The sequence below is a fragment of the Prunus dulcis genome, chromosome 3, assembly GCF_902201215.1.
Source record: "Prunus dulcis chromosome 3, ALMONDv2, whole genome shotgun sequence".
Classification (NCBI taxonomy): domain Eukaryota; kingdom Viridiplantae; phylum Streptophyta; class Magnoliopsida; order Rosales; family Rosaceae; genus Prunus; species Prunus dulcis.
In genome coordinates, this window is record NC_047652.1 from 15,026,424 (window position 1) to 15,047,214 (window position 20,791).

The window sequence follows — 20,791 nt, forward strand, 5'->3', positions numbered from 1 at the left end:
CCTCAAAAATACTTACCTTCCGATGAATGGGAATATTAACTGAACCCAACTGTTTTGTGAGTACTTTTGTAGAATCTGAAATATGACGGTGTGATCTCAATAAATGCATTCTTTCTGAGGGTGTCATCTTATGATTGTGTCCCTCTGAAAAAAGAGATATGGTATACTTCTTGCTCCCATTTGTCTTCACAACCACAATCTTAGCTTTGCAATTGCATCTACTTATTCCCCGTTGTCTTTTTCTCTCCCGAGTTTCATCCCTCCTGTATGCACCTTGTTTGCAACATACAAATTCTTTCCTCAAAATCTCTTTCTTATTTTTTCCCCAAAAGCTGGAATGAAGTCGAATACCAAAGCCAGCTAAGAATGCATATCTATTATAGAAATTGTAAACGAGGTCAAGCGAGTCAAATCATCCCAACTGCTGGTGTTTCCTCATTTCTTACTTCAGGAATATAAACCCTCCCATTAGCTGTTGCACATTCATCACTGTCTGAGCCCCCAGACATTTTATCTACGTATATTATTGATCCACTTCTATATTACTGCATAGCAATTATTCATTCATTAATCAGTCATTACTGCATCACAACATATCAATGCATTCCACTTACACAAAACATTGCCCAAATTGACACAAAATACGCATAGCCTAACTTCCAATTACACAAAACGCAAGCAAAATTTCATAAGTTACGTCATCTCTTGTGAAATAATCTGGAAAAAATAACATTAGAACCAATATGTTCAACTAAGAACACAAATGTAATTCAAACCACCAATTACAGAACTTCACCCAATATCCTCTCCAAATGCTTACTCCTAATGTCATTAAGCCTAAGTTTAGGTTCTTTTACCTACATTTCATAATTTTCCACCCCGACCAACAACAATGAACTAAGTATATTGAATATTCATAAGGAAATGACACATTATTGATTCAAAAAATGACGCATTATTGATGCCACAAATGACGAATTTCCCACCCTCACAAAAAATAAACCAAACCCAATAAAATCAATCTAGCAAGTGAACTTACCTCTCAAAATCAATCGGGACCTCTGAAGCCAGTCAGCTGGAAAGAATGTGGTGGACATTAGAGAAGACTCTTTGGTATTTGAGACTCCATCTCTACCAAAATCGAGGGCCAACTGCTGCTGCGGCTTCTAGCTACAAAAAGAGATATGCTACTTTGCTTTCATCTGGAATCTTGTCAGCTGAATGAAAAAAAGAAGGGGTTTTCACTTGAGCCATAGAATCAAAACAGGGCAACAGCTAGGTAAGAGACATTCTTCGTAATACCCAGGTTACCATAGATCGCAGGCCTCCCAACGAGCTAATGACAATCGAGTGACTATACGATTTGGGAGATTTGGATCCTTCTAATTGTGGGTTTGCTTTTCATTCAAAAAGAGAGGATTGTGTTCTTCAGTTTTTCACAGAGAGGGAAAGAGGGGAAAAACTGAAGTTGGGTTTCTAACGGGTTAGATTTCAACCCGATTCTACATGCACCCTCTTTTAAAAACTCACCGTTGGATGAAATCCAACGGCTCTTACATACCCCTCAAAAACACCCCTTATAACTTCCCACTCACTATAGAAGCTCTCGGACCCATAGGGGCGAGTCCATGGTCAAGGGTGCGCATGCAGGCCTTAGTATCACATGAACGAGTCTAATAGTCATTGTGGTGTCCTCACATTTGAAAGATGAGATTAATTCTCATTCGGGGTTTAGCTTGTTTTTGGCCACAAAGTGCTTTCAACGGATTTCGAACCCCTGCCATTGAGGCATTAGGTAACTCGTCGGCTGGAAGTGACGCTTTGCCAACCACACCATACCTTGTAGTTGACACGCAAATAATTTCACAAAAATGAAACTAGAGAGCTTCTTGATCTCACCAGAAGTCAGCTATTTTAAAACTTCCACGCAATAGTCTCCTAACAATACTTAGTGTTTCCCATCATGTTAGTTGCTTTACCAAAAAAGAAAAAGAAAAAGAAAGATTAGGTTAGTTTGGGTGGGATAGAGAAGTTGCAACTACAAGAACTATATATTAGTGCAGGCATGCCACGTCAGAAATTTTAGTACGATGAACAATTTTCTGAGAAATGAGCATCACTTTTTATTTTAATTAATTTCTATTTTTTGTTTGTCATCACTATGTATAAATTGCCATTCTAGTACACCTAATATGCCTGCCGCTGAGACAATGGAATCCACCACGCCAGAATTGTATGGGCATTGAATACTTTTTCTGTTATTTTGAGTTCGTTTTATGTTGTTTGGGCCTTGGGCCCCACTATTGTACAACAAAAGAGAAAGTATATAACAAAAATAAAAGAAAATACCTTTTTCTGTTACTTACCTTGGCCCAACAAAATAAAAGTCCACACACAAATTTGCTAAAGTTTTTTTTTTTTTTTTTTTTTTTTCGTTCTATCATCAAAGTAATGACCAACAAATTCGCTTGTGAAATTGCACATATGTATGTATGGCAATTTTTTTTGGCTCTTTCCTCTCTTTTGTTAAGTTATTTGCAATGTTGTGTGTATCTTTTTGTGTCTTTTTCTTCTCACGTGACATATCATGTGAGGAGAGAGATAGACACATGAAAAGAGAGATTGACACATGAGAAGATACAACGAGTTATATCCCTCTTGTTCATGTCCTGTCGGCACATATATTATAGTTCTTTAGTCCAATCGTTACAACTAATTGAGATTTGTGAGGAACTAAGAAAGGTCATCAAGAAAACCACAATTCATGAGTCATGACTCCATGAGTTTATTAGCTCTCCCCTCATAAATCTGTATACATTTTCATTTATATTGTTTTGAAAACAGAATTTAGTAGCCGCAAAATTGTCACTAGGAGTCAAAATAGAGCTAACAGTTTGTAATGACTAGATGAGGAGCTATACTTCTCATCTGCACTATATAAAGAAGCTCCATTGCCTCATTCCCTCCAATCCAAACCATTCTATAAACAGGCCACTGCAGATCATCAAACAATGGCACCAATGCTCAAATTCACTGTGCAACTCAGCAAACCAGAACTGATTCGACCAGAGAAACCAACCCCAAGAGAATTCAAATATTTGTCCAACATTGATGACCAAAAAGGCCTAAGAAACCACATACCTTTTGTGCATTTCTATCCCCCAAGCACAGCTTCATCACAGACCCATGATCAAGACCCAGTTGGGCTGATAAAACAGGCCTTGGCCAGGGCTCTTGTTTACTACTACCCCGTGGCCGGGCGGCTCCGGCACGCTGATAAGGGCAAGCTCGTTGTGGACTGTTGTGGTGAGGGAGTGATTTTTCGTGAAGGCAATGCTGATATCAAATTGGCACAGCTGCGTGAAGCTGATGGTGGACTGAAGCCACCATTTCCTCAATGGGAGAGTTTGCTTGTGGATGATTTGTGGGGAAGTGTTCTTGTCACTGATTCACCTTTGCTTCGCATGCAGGTTTGTGATGACTATTCAGACTCCATTGACCACATAGTCAATGGATTAAAAATTTAACCATCTAATTAGCAGAGAATTCTAAATATCATATATAAGTATTTTCACAATTCAAATTCCTTTTAGGACTAGGCAGGAAAAGTCACTAGTTGACAAATATCTTTAGAAACGACACAATTATAAGCCGTTTTCTATGCATTTCACTTGTGATTCATACCTGTGTAGATACGTTGAATTCTTCATCTTAACTAAACAGAGCTATGCATTTCATTAACTTGAAATGATCAAACACCTTTAAGTTGGTTTTGCTGCTGTAAGATGCTTGCTGATGATGAGAAAAAACGGTTGGCTCCAAAATTGGATAATTACTTTTTTCTTAAAATTAATTAATTGTGTCATCAAACTTTTGCAGGTCACAAGACTTGCATGTGGAGGCTTTGTCTTGGCATACACATTGAACCACTGCATCTGTGATGCCTATGGCGCCTACATCTTGATAAAAGCCATTTCAGAATTCTGCTTAAACCCAACTCAAGCAGCTCCTTCATTGTTACCAGCTTGGGGAAGACAAGCCCTCCACCCAAGGTCACCTCCCACCATCTCCTACCCCCACCATGAATATGACGTCACATCATCATCCCCTCATGATCCTGAAGATCCTACCGTTGCCTACACCGAAACCGACTTCAAGTCTCTTGCTCAAACTTCAGTCTTCCTCTCTCAGGCCGACATATCATCTCTCAAGAACCAAACTTACTCCCAGAAAAGCCCTGCCTTCCACGCAATAGCGGGGTGTCTGTGGAGGGCAAGGACTAGAACCCTAATGAGCCCTCAGTCCACCACGAGGCTTCTCTTCCCTATCGACACCCGCTTTCGGTCCACTCCTTCCCTCCCTGAAGGCTACTACGGAAGCGCTGTCGTGTTCGCCTGCGCCATTGCCAAGGCAGGCGAACTAGTAGACAGCCCGTTACATTATGCTTCAAACTTGATATCACAAGTGAAGAAGGTCGTCACTGAAATTGAGTATAGAGCCTCGATGCTGGACTTCATCGAGATGAACCGGCGCAGAGAGTTCGTTGCGGATGGGGGGTTTGCAGTTTCGGATATGAGCAAATTGAGGTTTGTTGAATTGGATTTTGGGTGGGGAAAAGGTGGGTATGGTGGACCAGGAAGAGCTGGAACTGGGCTTGTTCCTGGGATGGTGACTTCAGTTATTGGGCACAAAAATGAGGAGGGTGTTGAAGGGGTTTTGGCTCTGGTTTCACTGCGGGCGGAGTATGTAGAGAAGTTTCGTAAGGAGGTAAGGAAAGAGATCGACTGTGGTAATTCTTATGCCAAACATATTTCTGCACTGTAGAGGATAAAGAAGAAACAGAATAAAAATGATTTATTGTTTGAGGTCAACCAACAAGCTCTCATAGCTCAGTTGGTTAGAGCACCCGTTTAGTAAGCGGGAGGTCTTGAGTTCGACTCTCAATGAGAGCACTTTATTTTAATCAATATGTTTGACTCTCAATGAGAGCATTTTATTTTGTTCTATTTTTGACTCACCATCGTATTAATTTTGTCAATTTTATCCGTGTAGTTTTTAATTTAATAAATTTAACTCCTCCCAACCCCATTTAGTTTTGACCACATGCCCCATGTGGAGGGGTATTTTGATTCTTTCAAGCCAAATTCACCCAAATTTTAACCTAGCGATGCAAATTTTATTTGTTACTCAAGCAAATAAAGTTGTCCCTTAGAGCACTCTCCTATATTTCATTTGTTTTTTATACTTGAGGAAACGAAGTTGTACTTTAGAGCATTCTCTATTGCTATATTTTATTTTATTTGTTACTTTTTCTTAATAAATTCATTAAGTAAGGGTCATTTTTTATTTTTTGAATGTTTCATCATCTTATATATATAGATGAATCAATATATTGTCCTTTATAAAATGGGTTGGTGTTGGGTTGAGCCGTAAGTGAGTTTGCGGGTTGAACCCAACCAAGCCCAACCCAACAAAGCTAGGCAACTCGAGCCTTACCTAAGTTAGCTTGAATTCATCATAGGTTGGGTTCGGTTCATTTGTTTTGAACTCAACTGAACCCGAACCCAAATTCACTACAAAACAAGGAAAGAAATAGTCACATTTTTTTAAGTAAACTAATTTATTTTAGTTAGTCACTATTATTTGTGTCTAATAATTTGAATATAATAAATTTTGTTGTGTCTGACACATGAATAGTAATAATGTAATAAAATATAAGAGGATAATCTTCCCTAGAATAAAATATTTACAATGGTAATTTAATAAAAATATATGGATGGAATCTTTCTCACTAACCAAGGCTCTCTTCCCTTCCCTCTTTCTTTCTCCTTTCCTCATCCTCAATCCTTAGGCTTTTATATTTTCGTATGAACCTCAATCCCTTAACTTTCTTCTTTCTCACTTTCTAATCCAACTTCTTTCACCATTCTATCTTCTCCTTCTTCTCCATTCAATCTCGGAATTATCAATCCTTGGTATGTTGTTAGTTCATCTTGCCTTTCTCTGTTTCTCTGTAATCTTATATTCCTAACTCAAATATTTAGATCTGAACCGCATCTCCCCTTAGAAAGGTAAGGTTTTGTTTTTTGAAGTTTTCATGTGGGTTTAATTTTAGGAATGTTTTTGGGTTTTATTTCTATGTGGGTTTGATTTATGAGACTCAATTGGAAAACTTAAATCTCTCAACCTTCTATTGAAATCCTTTTCAGATCAAGATTTTTTCTATGTGAATCCCAACCGATGCTGACATCAATGATATTCACAGTGATTGTCTCTTTGACATCCACGTTGAAGCCCAACTGACAATGACGTCAACACCGTTAGTCTGAACCTTCATGTGTTCAAACGATGTTGGCCTAGAATATGTTGTCTTTGTCTTTGGTTTAATGTTTGAAGAACATTTGTTTCCTCCATGGCTATACTCTTTTTTATTTAATTTTTTTAAAATTAGTATAGCCGGGCGGCTTTACTTGGTGTTGCATTTGTTTAAAGAAATAATATAGCCGGGCGGCTATAGTACGTTTTTCCTGTTTTCTTAAAAGAAATAGTATAGCCGCACGGCTATACTTGGCAGAATACAAAAAGAAGATCGACTTCAGAAATGAAAAGCTACCATGAGAATTCTCATGCTTACTTGGCTGAATTTGTATGTTTTGACTGAAAACCGTATCAATCTTTGTTCAATTTTGTCTAACTGTTTTCCTAATAGCTCTCTGTATATCAGTCCCCTTCTATTGAGGGATCCCTCAAATAATTTTATTTGAGGGACACCCTTTAGGGTCCCCTATGAATTTTTTTTCAACGATCGAAACCATCTACCCTTTAGGGACACCCTTTAGACCCTTTAGGGTCTTAACTCAGATTTTTTCAGCTATGATTGCGATTTCAGCTAAAAATTACTATACAATATAGCTAAACACATATTACTATATACTACACAGCCACACACACACACACACAAAAATTCAAATCGAGTTGTAAATTGAAAACATTCTTTAGGACGATTGATGTATACTAAAAGAAATCCACTGCTAGCTCTTGCTCTAAATAATAATCTAAGAGAGGATAAAGATTCAAAAGTAAAATCTACAAGGGGGGGAAAATAAGTCCACCAAGTTGCAACTATTGGATCCAAATATATATCCCTCTACTTAATCAAGTGGATTTTGGTTGATTACTTTCCCATGTGCACGCACTAATTTTAATCACCTACAAAAATGTGAAGACATAATAACTTCTCAAAACAACAAAACAATCTAACAGGCACTGTAAATGACTACACAAGTCAAAATTCCGACTAAATACTGTAACAATCAAAATCAGACTCAATGCAAAAATTCTAATTTTCAAATTACAAAATGTTCCCTGACAAGTTATGAAAACAGAAGTCATTTCTAAAAAAAAATTTAACACCACATTCTACCCTTAATAATAAGGGAACAATTGAGCATTTCATGGGTTTGGGAGGAGAGGAAAGAGAGAAAAAGGCAGAGAAAGTAAGAAAGGTACTATAAGAACACAAAGCAAAGGGAATGAAAAAAATGAACACAAAGCAAGGGGAAGCATCAAATGAAAAATTTGTATGCAGAAATCTTCAAATTAGAAAAATATTTTTATATATGCATTCATATACTCTAGCGATGCCGTTAATTTGTATAAAAGGAAACTGGTTTAGTCCCAAGTTTGCTTCAGATGTGGCAAATATTATGAGGATGCTTGTCATGCTTTGTGGAGTTGTAAGTTTAGCAAGCAGTTTTGGAGCTGTACGAGGTTTGCTAGGCGCTTTAAAATTAGTGGAGGCTCTTTTGCAGATTTATTAGATACGGTTATCAGAGCTTGCTCACAGGTCGACTTGGAGAGGTTTGTTTGTTGTGTATGGAAGCTATGGCAAACACGTAATGATATGTTGCATGGGAAATCTGTTCCTCGCGTAGAAGATTTAGTGGAGAGAACTATGGAGTTATATGGAAGTTACAAATCCTGTTTGGGTGCGGCCTGAGCTGTCTGGGGTGTCTCGGCAAATAAAATGGGATCGACCGCCTCTGCATACCGTTATTCTTAATTGTGATGGTGCTTTGGACCATGAAGGAGAAAAAAGAGGTTTGAGGGGTTGTTATAAAGATAATGCAGGGAGATTCATATGTGGGTTTGCTACTTTCAGTCCACCTGGGCTGAATGTATTAGGCACTGAGTTGGTGGCAATAAGGGAAGTGTTATTGATGATGGGGTTTAAAGGCTATACTCGGTTCGTGCTTGCAACTGATTTCAAAGAAGTAGTGGCGATGCTCAAGGGAGCTTTGGAGTGGCGGAGTAATTTGGGCAATGTGGTGGGGGATATTAGAAGATTAACAGCAGATCGTGGGGTGGTTGATGTGGTGTTTCAACCTCGCGCTGGCAATGGGGCTGCACATGCACTAGCCCAGTTTTTTTTTGATGAAAAAAGGGGGCAAAAACCCCAGAAGACAACCTACACCAGCAAATCAGTAGGAACTAGCCTAGATCTAGTAAATCCTAACAAATCATCAATCAAACTAGGCCCAATCCAAGCTGGAGCATCAACAAAAATATAAAAACCCAGGTCTAAGTTATAGCTCCAGGTCGCTAAGCAATCAGCAACACTGTTTTTCTCTCTGTAAACGTGATAAACGCTGCAGCAGTTGATCTTATGCATCAGCTCCCAGCAACTAGCAACTAAGGCAGCAAGAGGATGAACCTCAGTAAGGCCTTGCTTCCGGATCAACTGGACAGCAAGTGCTGAATCCAATTCAACAACAAGGTTATTAATCTCTTTGTCCATAGCAAGCTTCAACCCAAAAAATAATCCCCATATTTCTGCCTCAAGAATTTGCCCCTTCCCCAAGTTCACAGCAAAGCCACTGATCCAATCTCCAGAGGAATTTCTAATAACACCTCCAGCACCAATATGACCAGAGCCATTCCTCCTAGACCCATCAACATTTAACTTGAACTGGCCAGAAATAGGAGGTTCCCACTTTAGATCAACTTGGACTTTATGATTATGCTTACAGAAGACATGAGAAGCCTTAAACCACTCATGGACAGCACGAACAATAAGCTGTTTAGGATCAGAAGACACATCTTCATCCCCTTGAAAAACTTGGTGATTTCTCCATTTCCACACATACCAACAAGTAAAGATGAACACCAGACTTCAGGGGATATTACTACACCAAACTGCCTGGGAGAGAAGATTAGTCTGGAACCAAGGCAGAAAATCCATTTAAAAGAAATGGCCCTGATGACGAGGCATTAAAACAGTATTCCATATATCTCTAGCCTTATAGCAATCACGAAGAATATGTAAAGCAGTTTCAATAGGCCACTCACAAACACCACAAGAAGCATCAAGAGTCAACTGTCTTCTAACTCTTTGCTCATTGGACAAAATTTTACCTTGCGCAATAAGCCAAGCAAAGATCTTCAATTTAGGAGGTATCTTAAGTTTCCACAACGAACTGAAACTATAATCAGGCCACGAGGGACCCTTAAAGAACATATTGTAAGCGGTTTTAACAGAGAAGACTCCATTGGCAGTTCCTTTCCAAATCTGGCAATCCTGCAAATTACTAGCAAAACCCACAGGACAATTAACAACATGTTGAACAAGATCTTCCGTTAAAGCTCTTTGTAATTTATCCAGATCCCACCACTCATCTTTAAAAAAGTTGGAGACAGAGCAATCTATATCCTCAATATGCAAGACCCCATCATGCTTCAACAAAGGCTCATCAATAAGCCAACTGTCTTTCCAAAATTTGGTAGTATCCCCCTTACCAACCCTCCAACCTACACCTTGCCTTAACAACTCCACCCCATACATAACACCCTTCCAAGTGGTAGAACAATCCTGTCGAAACATCAAAGAAGAATCTAAGACAGATTTCCCTTTAAGATATTTAGACTTATAGATCTTAGCCCATAAGCCCTTGTCGTTTTGATGTAATCTCCACCCAACTTTAGCCAAAAGGGCCTTATTCATGGCAGTAGTTTGTTTAAAACCTAAACCCCCCTTGTGCACTAGCCCAGTTTGGATTGAAGAAAGGTCTGCGTTTTTTTTGGGAAGATATTGCCCCCTTTTGGCTAGAGCAGGTACTAGAGAGCGATAGGATGCAGTGTTTTTTTGTTTTGTATGTTTATTTGGAGGTGTTGTTGTACTCTTTTTTCTTGACCAGATTTTCCTCTCTTGGGGGTTTGATATGGCAAGGTTTTAATGAGGCCACTCTTAGCTCTATTATTGTTAGTGTTTATGCAAGTTCAATGAAATTCTTCTATTTGATAAAAAAAAATATATATATATATATTCAGTACTCACGAGAAAAAACTAAATACATATCCACTTAATTCTTATCAAAAATGAAACTTCATGTCAAAATATAAACCAAAAATTGAAAAAAGTTACAATAATAGGAATAACATATTGTCCATCATGATGGAATATCTTGTTAGCCTCCTTGTTGGTACGGCTATTTTTAGATGTTTGAGCAATGCCCAAAGAAGTTGGAGTGATGCCCAAATAAGTTGGAAAGATGCCCATGGAAGTTGAAACAACACCTAAAGGCTGTTCAGAAACTGAAAGAACAAAATGTCATAGGAAGCTGGGGGTTGCTTGTGAAGCTGGTTCTTCTGGCTTTCGTTTAATAAATTCATGGCATGGTGGAAGCATTCCAAAAGCTGCCTCAGGTAAAGCAACGACAATTGGAGCTCTAGTTAAGATCACATAACTATTTCCTGTGTCCAAATAAGTTGTAGAGATGCCCAAATAAGTTGGAGCGATACCCAAATAAGTTGGAGCGATGGCCAGGGAAGTTGAAACAACACCTAAAGGCTGGTTAGAAACTGAAGGAACAAATATTATAGCTAGTTTATGGTTGGTTGAGAAGTTGGTTCCTATGGCTTCCAGTTTAATAAATTCATGGTGTGGTGGAAGCATTCCAAAAGACGCCTCAGGTAAAGCAAAAATTGGAGCATTAGGTGAGATCACAGAACTATTTCCTGTGTTCACTGCTGGAGGTACGAGACTAGCATGAGCATGTTGTGGGTCCTTGATCTTAGGTAGTGTAGCATATAGCTTGCAAAGAATTAAACTATTACTTTTGTTGAGTTTGGTTTTGAATATGTGTAGCCGCTTGAAGCCCAATCAAGGTGAGATTAAATGCTTGTTTATATTTCAGTTTTACTGAATGGTTGTGGTTAAAATGTGTTTGTGGTTATGACGGGTCTGAAACCCGTTTGGATTGATGATTGATTATGCCCTGAGTATTTAGAACTGCTTGTGATTGCACATAAATGGTTTTAATTTCATGCTTTGACATCGTTTTACAAACAGTGGGGTAAGCATGTGGAAACCTTATTTTAATCCACTCACGATTTTATGTTTTGCACCCTCCAGGCGGTACTTGATCTGAGCCGAGCAATCGAGCCAAGAACTGTACTTTCTCGCCTTGAATTTCTGTAGGAACATATCCATATGTTTAATTTCCGTTGAACTTAATTTCGGTTGTAAACTGAAGTCTTCCTTAGAATTGCTCTGTTATCGCCCATGTAAGGTTGGATTTAAGACCGAATGCCTATTCTGTAAACTGTGTGGTTTTACTTCGTGCGTACTGCCAGTTGGATTATTATGACTGTGTTTTGACATGTTGAAATTTTGAGATAAGTCCGCTTTTCAAGGGAGACTGTCGAAATTTCGGCAGAAAGTCTCTACCCTCTTTTTCCTTGCTTCGGAGAAGAGGATGTTGTTAGTAAGTGCGTCCGGCATCGATTGGATGTTGGAAAAATTACAGGATCCGTCACAAATTTGGAGGAATTCAGGGTGGATCTTGTCAGTTGAAAACCAAAGTAGATATGAAGGCTGGAAACAACCATAGCGTCTAAAGAGTGTTGTAAATAGGTTTTTCCATATTCGTATTCACAACATATTCATTCAGGATGCTTTTGCAAAATACCTGGAATATAACCACATGAATGTGTGGATATTATATTGGTAAATCCAAAGTGTAATAAGGGGCACATCCACTCTAGCCAACTTTGCCAAACACATGTCTACAATGTACTCTTTTCTTTTTTGACTTGAAAATTTAATCGTAGTAATAAAATATCGTAATTTTTTAAAAATCTATGTTTTTTATCTTCAAATGATAATCTAGTTTAGTTTTGGGGTTTGTGCTAAAATAGCCAATTTTCAAAACTTTTATTCTATAATAACCCATGTACCATACATTGTCTGTTTGTTGTCCCTATAGTAAGGATCACCATTTGATCCCCGGCCTGGCTGGATGTTAAGCCTGATTGGCCCGACCCGCTGTAACAATGGGTGGGCCTTAGGCCTAGGGTTTGAAACCCCAGCTCAGCCTGCAATTAGGGCCATTTGAGCCCATCTAGGCCTGGCTCAGCTCCCACATAATAAAATAAATAATAATTAGAATATTAAAGTTGGCCCAGTGATGTAAGAGAATAAAGGCTTATTATCACAAAACGTCCCTAATGTTTATGAAACTATCAAATTGCATCCTTAATGTTTTTGTGTATCATTCGTGGTCCTCAAGGTTAGTATGTGTGATCACAAATGGTTCCTGTTGTTAGGTTCAATCAAAAACTCCTTTAGTTTATTGCGAATCCCGTGAGCATAACCCAGGAAGAATCGGCGCAATCCGAGAAGTGGTGAAGGCATGGCGACGCTGTGAAGTTAGTTCGAGAATAGTGAAGTCAACTATTTCAATCGGCCGTTTAAGGAAAGTTGTAGTCCTTGAGGTTGTGAACACGGTGATGTGCTCGAAGTGTCAAGATTCATGTAAGGGAGGTGATTTGGCCAAGAAAAGAGTGGTGATTTGGAGTTGGACTTGGAGAAAGATTAGTTATGGGCTTAGAAATTTAGCATTTGAGTTAAATATCTAATTTTAAATTTTAAATATATGCAATCGATTCGATTTGGCCCATTTTGGCTTTTTCACTACAAGAATTGAAACCGGTCCAAACGGATTCGGTCTGATTTTGGGTCAACGCTATTTTTTTGGCCAAATTCAGCTCGTTTTTTCAATTTTTGGGTTTGAATGCCCACCCTAATTATAAATAAACCTTTTAATAGTTTTGGATTTATAAAGGCATAAATTCATTTGTTTGGTCCTTTATGAATTTATCCAATTAGCTTATGGTTTTTTACATTTTTTGTCCTTATCATTTCAATTTTCTCAATTTTTTCATTGTAGTCTCATAATTGTAGCAATTTAAGGATATATCAAAATATATCACAATTTCTATCAACATTTTAACTATATGCCCCTCACTAGGAGGGGTATTTCTATATTTTCATGTCCTTTAACCGTAAAGGTAAAATGTCACTTTTGGTCCCTGTAGTTTATAGATTTTTTCACTTTCGTCCTTGTGGTTTTCAATTTTGTCAAATTTGTCATTGTAGTTTCATAATTGTAGCAATTCAAGGACACATCGTGAAAGAAATGGACCAAAATTTTGACATGTCCTTGAATTGCTACAATTGATACAAATAACCACTTTTATTTTGGGGTTAAAACAAATAGCTACTTTTTTTTTTTTTGGGGTGAATAAGTGGGGATAAACCCCAAAGACAAACTACTCAGATTGGTTTAAACAAACCAAACAAGCTTTAACAACTCCTAACAAATCATCAACAATTTTTGAACCAAGCCAAGATGGAGCAGAAGGAAAAATGTGCAAACCAAGATCCATATTGTAACTCCAGTTAGATAGGGAATCCGCCACTCCATTCTTTTCCCTGTATATATGCTGGAGAGAAAAAGTAACAAAATGGTCCATCAAATCACAACAACATAGTAACAGAGTTGCGAGAGGGTGATAGCTAAGTAAATTTGGTTTCTGAATAAGAACAGCAGTGGAAGCATCCATTTCAACAACAATATCTTGAATACCCTTATCAATAGCTAACCTTAGACCAAAATACAACCCCTAGACTTCAGCTTTATGTGAAAACAAGTGTGATTTCTATTTAAATTGTTTTAGGATCTTTATGAAATTTATGCTCATGTGAATGATCGTTGGTTTAAAATAGCATTATTTCCATTGATTAAATTATCATGCAATCTACTATGGATTTATATGATCATGGAATGATTATATATATATATATAAGTAGATCGCTATATTGTGAATATTTCTATTATTTTGATATTTGAGATTGTAATTATTCGGAATACGGATTATATATCTTGAGAAATTGATATTTCATTCTTTGATGAAATAAATGGGCAAGAGATCAATATAGGATGGGGTACTCTATTGTTTGGATTTATGAATATAGGATTACATTATGTTGAGTACCCTTCCTTGGTTGTTGTACCTACGCGTGGTGTTGAAACTTCCGGCGTGTGGGCATATATGATTTTGTTGTTAGTATCACACGTGACGTTGAATCTTCCGGCGTGTGATAAAGTTTGTCTGCACGCGTAGAACTTAGTGATTGGTTTTGGCCACACATGGCATTGGAACTTTTGGCGTGTGGGCATATATGATTTTGTTGTTAGTATCACACGTGGCGTTGAATCTTCCGGCGCGTGATAAAGTTTGTCAATGCGCGTAGAACTTAGTGATTGGTTTTGGCTACACGTGGCGTTGGAACTTTCGGCTTGTGGGTATATATGATTTTTTTGTTAGTATCACACGTGGCGTTGGATCTTCCGGCGTATGATAAAGTTTGTCTGCGCGCGTAGAACTTAGTGATTGGTTTTGGCCACACGTGGCGTTGGAACTTCCGGCATGTGGGCATATATAGTTATGTGGTTAGCTTATCACACGTGATGTTGGATTATCCAGAGTGTGATAAAGCAGTCTGCACGTGTCACATCCCGGGATCAACTCCGCCATAGCACGATATTGTCCGCTTTGGGCCCCTCCTCTCTGCCCTCACGGTTTTGTTTCTGGGAGCTCACGAGCAACTTCCCAGTGGGTCACCCATCCTGGGATTGCTCTAGCCCCCAACTCGCTTAACTTCGGAGTTCCTACGACTCCGAAGCCAGTGATCTCCCAAAAGGCCTCGTGCTAGATGGATGTGGGTGTGCACATATAAGGCACATCACCCCCTCTCCTTTGGTTGATGTGGGATCTTACAATCCACCCCCCTTAAGGGTCCGACGTCCACGTCGGCACACTCGCACCACACGGCAGAGTGGCTCTGATACCAAATCGTCACATCCCGGGATCGACTCCGCTGTAGCACGATATTATCCGCTTTGGGCCCCTCCTCTCTGCCCTCACGGTTTTGTTTCTGGGAGCTCACGAGCAACTTCCCAGTGGGTCATCCATCCTGGGATTGCTCTAGCCCCCAACTCGCTTAACTTCGGAGTTCCTACGACTCCGAAGCCAGTGAGCTCCCAAAAGGCCTCGTGCTACATGGATGCGGGTGTGCACATACAAGGCACATCACCCCCTCTCCGTTGGTTGATGTGGGATCTTACAGCACGCATAAAATATAGTTCGGTTGGGCCACGTGTGGCGTTGGATATTCCGGCGTGTGTGCTTATTGGGATAATGTTTACTTTACCACACATGGCATTGGATTATCCGGCGTGTGGTAAAAGATCCGTATATTTGGGTCACCGTTATTTTACCACGCGTGGCGTTGGACCTTCCGACGTGTAGTAAAATAACAGGGAGATGAATAAGGGACTATATGATGGGTATGACGAAATTTAAAGAAAATACAAAGGGATAAATCTAGAATTTACTATTTTGTATTGCTGTAATTGATTGTATGTTATTTGAACCGGGATTTTTGTTGGAAGAACTACATGTGACTTGATCCCTTAGTAAGGGTACGTAGGTAGCATGGGGTCTCATCTAGGTGCAGCCGCAAGACAAACCATATTTTTTTGTGGACTTTCATTTGGTCATTGGAATCGTATTCGATTGGTTATAGTTGTTAAGTTTGGTTTTGAATTCATCGATGACTTGAAGCCCGAGCTTGTTTAGAGCAATCCTTATCCATTTCTACTTATGTTGAACCCTGTTTCGTTTCTAAAAGGAATTATGTAAGTTATACTCCGCTATCGCCCGTACTAGGGTATGATGGTGAGGCCGGAAGCCTATTATGTAAATTGTTTGAATCTTGCCGTTGCATGCTGCCAGTTGGTGTTTTAAATTATGTTTTTTTTAATAGGTTGGAAAATTTGGGAAAAGTCAAATTTTCAAGGGAGACTCTGCCGAAATTTCGTCAGAAAGTCTCATTCTTTAATAAGTGGACCCGACATCGATATGATGTCAAAAATACGACGGAATTCGTTCCGAATTCGAAGGAAAATTCGAGGCGGGTCTTGTCAGTGAGGGTGGGGTAGACATAAATAAAAGGAGGGGAAAGAGAGGGAGGCGGAATGAGCAGGGAGAGTTGCATTTTTTTTTTCTCTCTTTTATTTCTTTTAGTTTTCTAATTTTATTTAGAAAATAAATATTAAACTATTTTAAAAATTAATTGTTTTATTCAGATCCATATGGCATTAACTCATTGGATATATAGCCCTATATATGTGCCACGTCATCAATTTAATAGAAATTTTGACAAAACCTGTAAGGACTAAATTGATGCGTCCGGATTAACATAAAGAACCAGACCAATAATGTAAAATATAAAGGACCAAAGATGATAATTTAACAAACCTGAGGGATCATTTGTGATAAAAACCCTAATTTTTTAGACGTTCCCTTTCTTTTCTTCGTTTCTTCGCCCGGAAGGGACGCCCTCTGCACTCCGTAGCCGGCGTTCGTTTTCCAGATGCTCTTCTAGGGTTCTCAAAGCTCTTAATCTTTCAGAATTCTCTTGTTTCAGTTCATCTTACAAATACCCCTATGACCAGGACCAGCAGAAAACGACGCCATGGTTACCCACCTCCTCTCCCCTCTTCTTCTTCAAACCCAAATCGCCATAAACACCAACCCACCAAGAAACTCCACTCTTCCCCAAACCCAATTCGGAAAAACCACAATTCTTCAACCCCAATTCAGAAAAACCACTTGTCCTCAACCCCAATCCCTTTGCCCCTAAACCCAGTTCCCCAAACCCCCATGCCTAAGCGCCCAACCTTTGCCTCATACCTTGACACACCCAATTTACCTCCCAAGATCAGACTCCTCTGTGAAATAGTGGCCAATACCCACACTCTTTCTGTTGAGGAAAGCCTGGCAGAGACTAGTGTTAGAGTGACCCAAGAAGACGTTGAAGAGGTCCTCAAACTCTCTTACGCTTTTCCGGGTCCCGCCGTGAAGTTCTTTAGGTGGGCTGGTCACCATCTCAATGACTACCACAGCCCCTATGCGTGGAACTTGGTTGTTGATCTTCTGGGCAAGAATTGCTTCTTTGATGCGATGTGGGACGCCATAAAGTCCATGAGAAAAGAAAGGTTACTCTCTTTGGCCACTTTTGCTTCTGTTTTTAGTAGTTATGTAGTTGCCAATCGTGTCCAGGAGGCTTTTATGACTTTTGAGGTTATGAGCGAATATGGATGCCCTAGAGATATTGTGGCATTGAATTCCCTTTTGAGTGCAATTTGTAGAGATGGGAAGACTTCAGATGCCGTTGATTTTTTGCGTATTGCTAAGGATAAGATTAAGCCAGACCCTGATACGTATGCGATTTTGTTGGAGGGGTGGGAAAATGAAGGCAATGTAGCTTGTGCTAGGCAGGTTTTCTCTGAGATGGTGATTGAGATTGGTTGGGACCCGAGCAATGTGCCAGCTTATGATTCATTCTTGAATACTTTGCTTAAGGGGCCTGATGGGATCCGCGAAGCAGTGAAGTTCTTTGAGACCTTAAAAGATAAGAGGTGTTATCCGGGGGTCAAGTTTTTCAGGCTTGCTCTTGATGAGTGTGTCAAGAATAGCGATTCTCGGGGAGCTGAGGCTCTTTGGCAGGCAATGGTAGGGATAATTGGTTTCCAACCTGATACAAATATGTGTAATTTGATGATTTCTTTACATTGTCGTGAAGGAAATCCAGATTTAGCAAAGAGAATGTTGGATGATATGGTGTACAATGGGGCATTTCCGAATTCACAAACATATGACATGTTGTTTAAGTCGTTGATCAAGAATAGGAAGTTGAAGGAGGCATCGACTTTGTTTACTGAGATGGTTAAAAATGAGTGTGTTCCAGAGCATGCTAATTGTAATATGGCAGTAAGGACTTTCCTCGATTTGGGGCATCCTTATTTTGCTATAAAAGTTTGGAAGTGCATGCTAGAGAATTACCATTCTGGCTTGGAGGATACTGGGAATTTGTTGGTTGTAGGGCTCGGCGATCTGAATAGGGTCCCAGAAGCAGTTAAGTACGCAGAGGATATGATTGTAAGAGGAATCAAATTGGAATTTTCCACATTGTCAAAGCTGAAGCAGAACCTCGTCCAAGCAAGGAAGGAATACTTGTATGATGAACTTTTTAGAAAGTGGAAAGCTCAATAGGTAGGTTAGAAGTACTTAGAATTATACATCTTTTTTACAGTTAGCCTTGTGTATAACTTGCACATTTTGTTCGCTGTGAAAAAAAGTGAAACTGCATATTGTCATACAGTTGTATGGCTGCTTTGTAGTTGCATTTCTTTTCCTATTTTGTCTATCTGTGTCAATTGATAGAAGTACTTTCAGATGCGTAGGTTTTTTTTATAATGAAAATATTAGTTCTTTTCTTCTGAATGTTGTTATCAGTTTAGCCTTCTAAATGTTATGTCTAGACCACTAATTCAGATGCAAAGACATTTTTATTATTCCTTCCTTGGTTAAAATCTTTTGTATTATTTAACGTCTAAACTTTATCATGTCCTAGGTATAATGTGCGGAAAATGTTATGGATATATATGCCCTTTACAAACAGAAATCTCAAACCAACTTATTCAATTTCGAACTATGTGGAGTCTAATGGTATATTTGGATGACGAAAATAAACTTGAAAATTAAAAATAAACTTAGAATTTCTTAAATGACATACTAATTTCCTTTTTGGGATTCGTAAACAAAGAAATCTATATATTCCATGTCTGCAAAAATTTGGAATTTGAGGGGCATAAATCCCAACTTTAATTCTACCTAAATAGGTGTTATTATCCGTAAAATTCTTAGGCAATGAGAGTTTTGAGAGAGGGAAAAAAAAAGCTACAACGCTAACCATTGCCACATTGCCACCCCTACTACCACTACCTTGCCATGGCCATCACCACCACCTCAATTCCACCACCAGCTCCTCCATCGCCCCCACCACTGCCACCCCTCGCTGTCATCACCACAACCATTACAACCACCAACACATCCATTGACAGCCCCCATCCCACCACCAGCACACTATTAATAAAACTACCAACACTCCCAACACCTCTCTTTAATGGAGGCATAAGGATCAACTTTAAATCCCATATTTAAATCTCATTATGCTTAATAGGCTAAGGCATCATAAATGTCCTGATTTGTTGTGGTGTTGGATTTTGTCATGTGACATATGCACATGTGTTCCCCTGATCAATCAGTGAAAAAGTGTATAAACTAGTAATTGTGCAATCTCTTCCTTTTCCACCACATCATACTTAAAAGAAAACTCTCATTACCAGTTTTTTTAACCTAAGATCTGGGTTTTGAATGTCAAAATTTTTATATTTTTCACTCAGCAGTATTTGGAGTTGTTAAAATTTTTTGTTCAATATTATGTAATTTATATTTTGTGATATTAAAATGTGAGATCGATACTATTAAAGAAAAAACAGATGTGTTTTGGACTCTGGTCTTGTATGTTTGTTGTCTCCGTCAATACAAGTTTGTGACCTGATCTCACAATTTTCTAGTGCAGTTCAGGTAAGTATATTGCTTTCCTGTTCATCTAATCTCTGACATGATCTATGAACAATATGTATATACTGGAACAATTAAGCTGGACTCAATTAGTTATCTGGAAACTTTTACTCTCTTCACTCATGAAAGACTAGTGTTCTTCAACTTCAAGACATTAAAGGGTGAGGACTTTGGATAGCAGAAATGAAGTGCATTTCTGGTACGAGTTAATGCTTTATGCTAATTTTATTAGTTGTCAGAATTTAGAGTTGAGGGGGATACCCTTGCTAATGCAAGATAAAGGATCAGGGTTGTCAGGAACCTTATTAATTATTTGCTTCCTTATTGCCCAGCTTAGCCTGACATTAGGAATATGTCAGAAGTTACATACTTACATGTTCCTTAATTAATTTCTCTAGTTATATTACTTTTGTTGACTAACTTGTGAAGATAGGTTTCTTCCTACATGTTTCACCACTTTGGAAGGGTTCCTGCATGGTCATGCAACAACGTATGTAATTTACCAAGTAGAGAAACAGAAACCATTCATGAAACAATGCGAGTCTTTGAACAAATATGATGCGAAAATTTAATATTCTAAACTTTATATGTCTCAAGGTCCAGATACAATGCAAGGAAGAACTTTATGCATATATATGTCTTTTACAAACAGAAGTCTCGAACCAACTTAAAATAGAGTGTAAATGTCCTGCTTTGTTGGGTTGTTGAATTTTGTCTGATGGCATGTATGCATCTGTTCTCCCTCATGGTAAAAAGGGGGATAAACTATACTATGCAATTTCTTGTTTTTCCTCATCATACTTGAGAAAGCTCTACCAGGTTCCTTAACCTAAGACCTTCGCTTTCGAATGTTGAAAGTGAAAATTTTGTCTCAGCAATATTGAGAGTTGTTATGTTCAGTAGTAGGCAATTCATATTTTATGATGCTAAGATGAGAATTGGACCTTGCACGTTTATT

The 20,791-nt window shown here is 38.7% G+C and overlaps 2 protein-coding genes and 1 non-coding gene across 3 annotated transcripts; all 3 read left to right on the forward strand.

Annotated features, from left to right (window-relative positions):
- Nucleotides 1-3,011: 3,011 nt before the first annotated feature.
- LOC117621834 (benzyl alcohol O-benzoyltransferase) lies at nt 3,012-4,824 on the forward strand. The gene is made up of 2 exons (XM_034352378.1): nt 3,012-3,470; nt 3,880-4,824. The coding sequence occupies exons 1-2, from the start codon at nt 3,012-3,014 to the stop codon at nt 4,822-4,824; spliced, it is 1,404 nt and encodes a 467-aa protein (XP_034208269.1).
- Nucleotides 4,825-4,878: 54 nt separating this feature from the next.
- TRNAT-AGU lies at nt 4,879-4,952 on the forward strand. Its single transcript has one exon. It is a non-coding gene; the product is annotated as a tRNA-Thr (tRNA).
- Nucleotides 4,953-16,670: 11,718 nt separating this feature from the next.
- LOC117620520 (pentatricopeptide repeat-containing protein At1g77360, mitochondrial-like) lies at nt 16,671-18,686 on the forward strand. The gene has a single exon (XM_034350601.1). The coding sequence runs from the start codon at nt 16,852-16,854 to the stop codon at nt 18,457-18,459; it is 1,608 nt and encodes a 535-aa protein (XP_034206492.1). The 5' UTR covers nt 16,671-16,851; the 3' UTR covers nt 18,460-18,686.
- The last annotated feature ends 2,105 nt before the right edge of the window (nt 18,687-20,791 follow it).

Bases quoted from the DNA above. Each gene is read 5' to 3' on its own strand.
- LOC117621834 (XM_034352378.1), top strand. From the start codon at position 3,012: ATGGCACCAATGCTCAAATTCACTGTGCAACTCAGCAAACCAGAACTG. The intron at 3,471-3,879 runs GTTTGTGATGAC...AAACTTTTGCAG, and splicing joins CACCTTTGCTTCGCATGCAG to GTCACAAGACTTGCATGTGG.
- LOC117620520 (XM_034350601.1), top strand. From the start codon at position 16,852: ATGACCAGGACCAGCAGAAAACGACGCCATGGTTACCCACCTCCTCTC.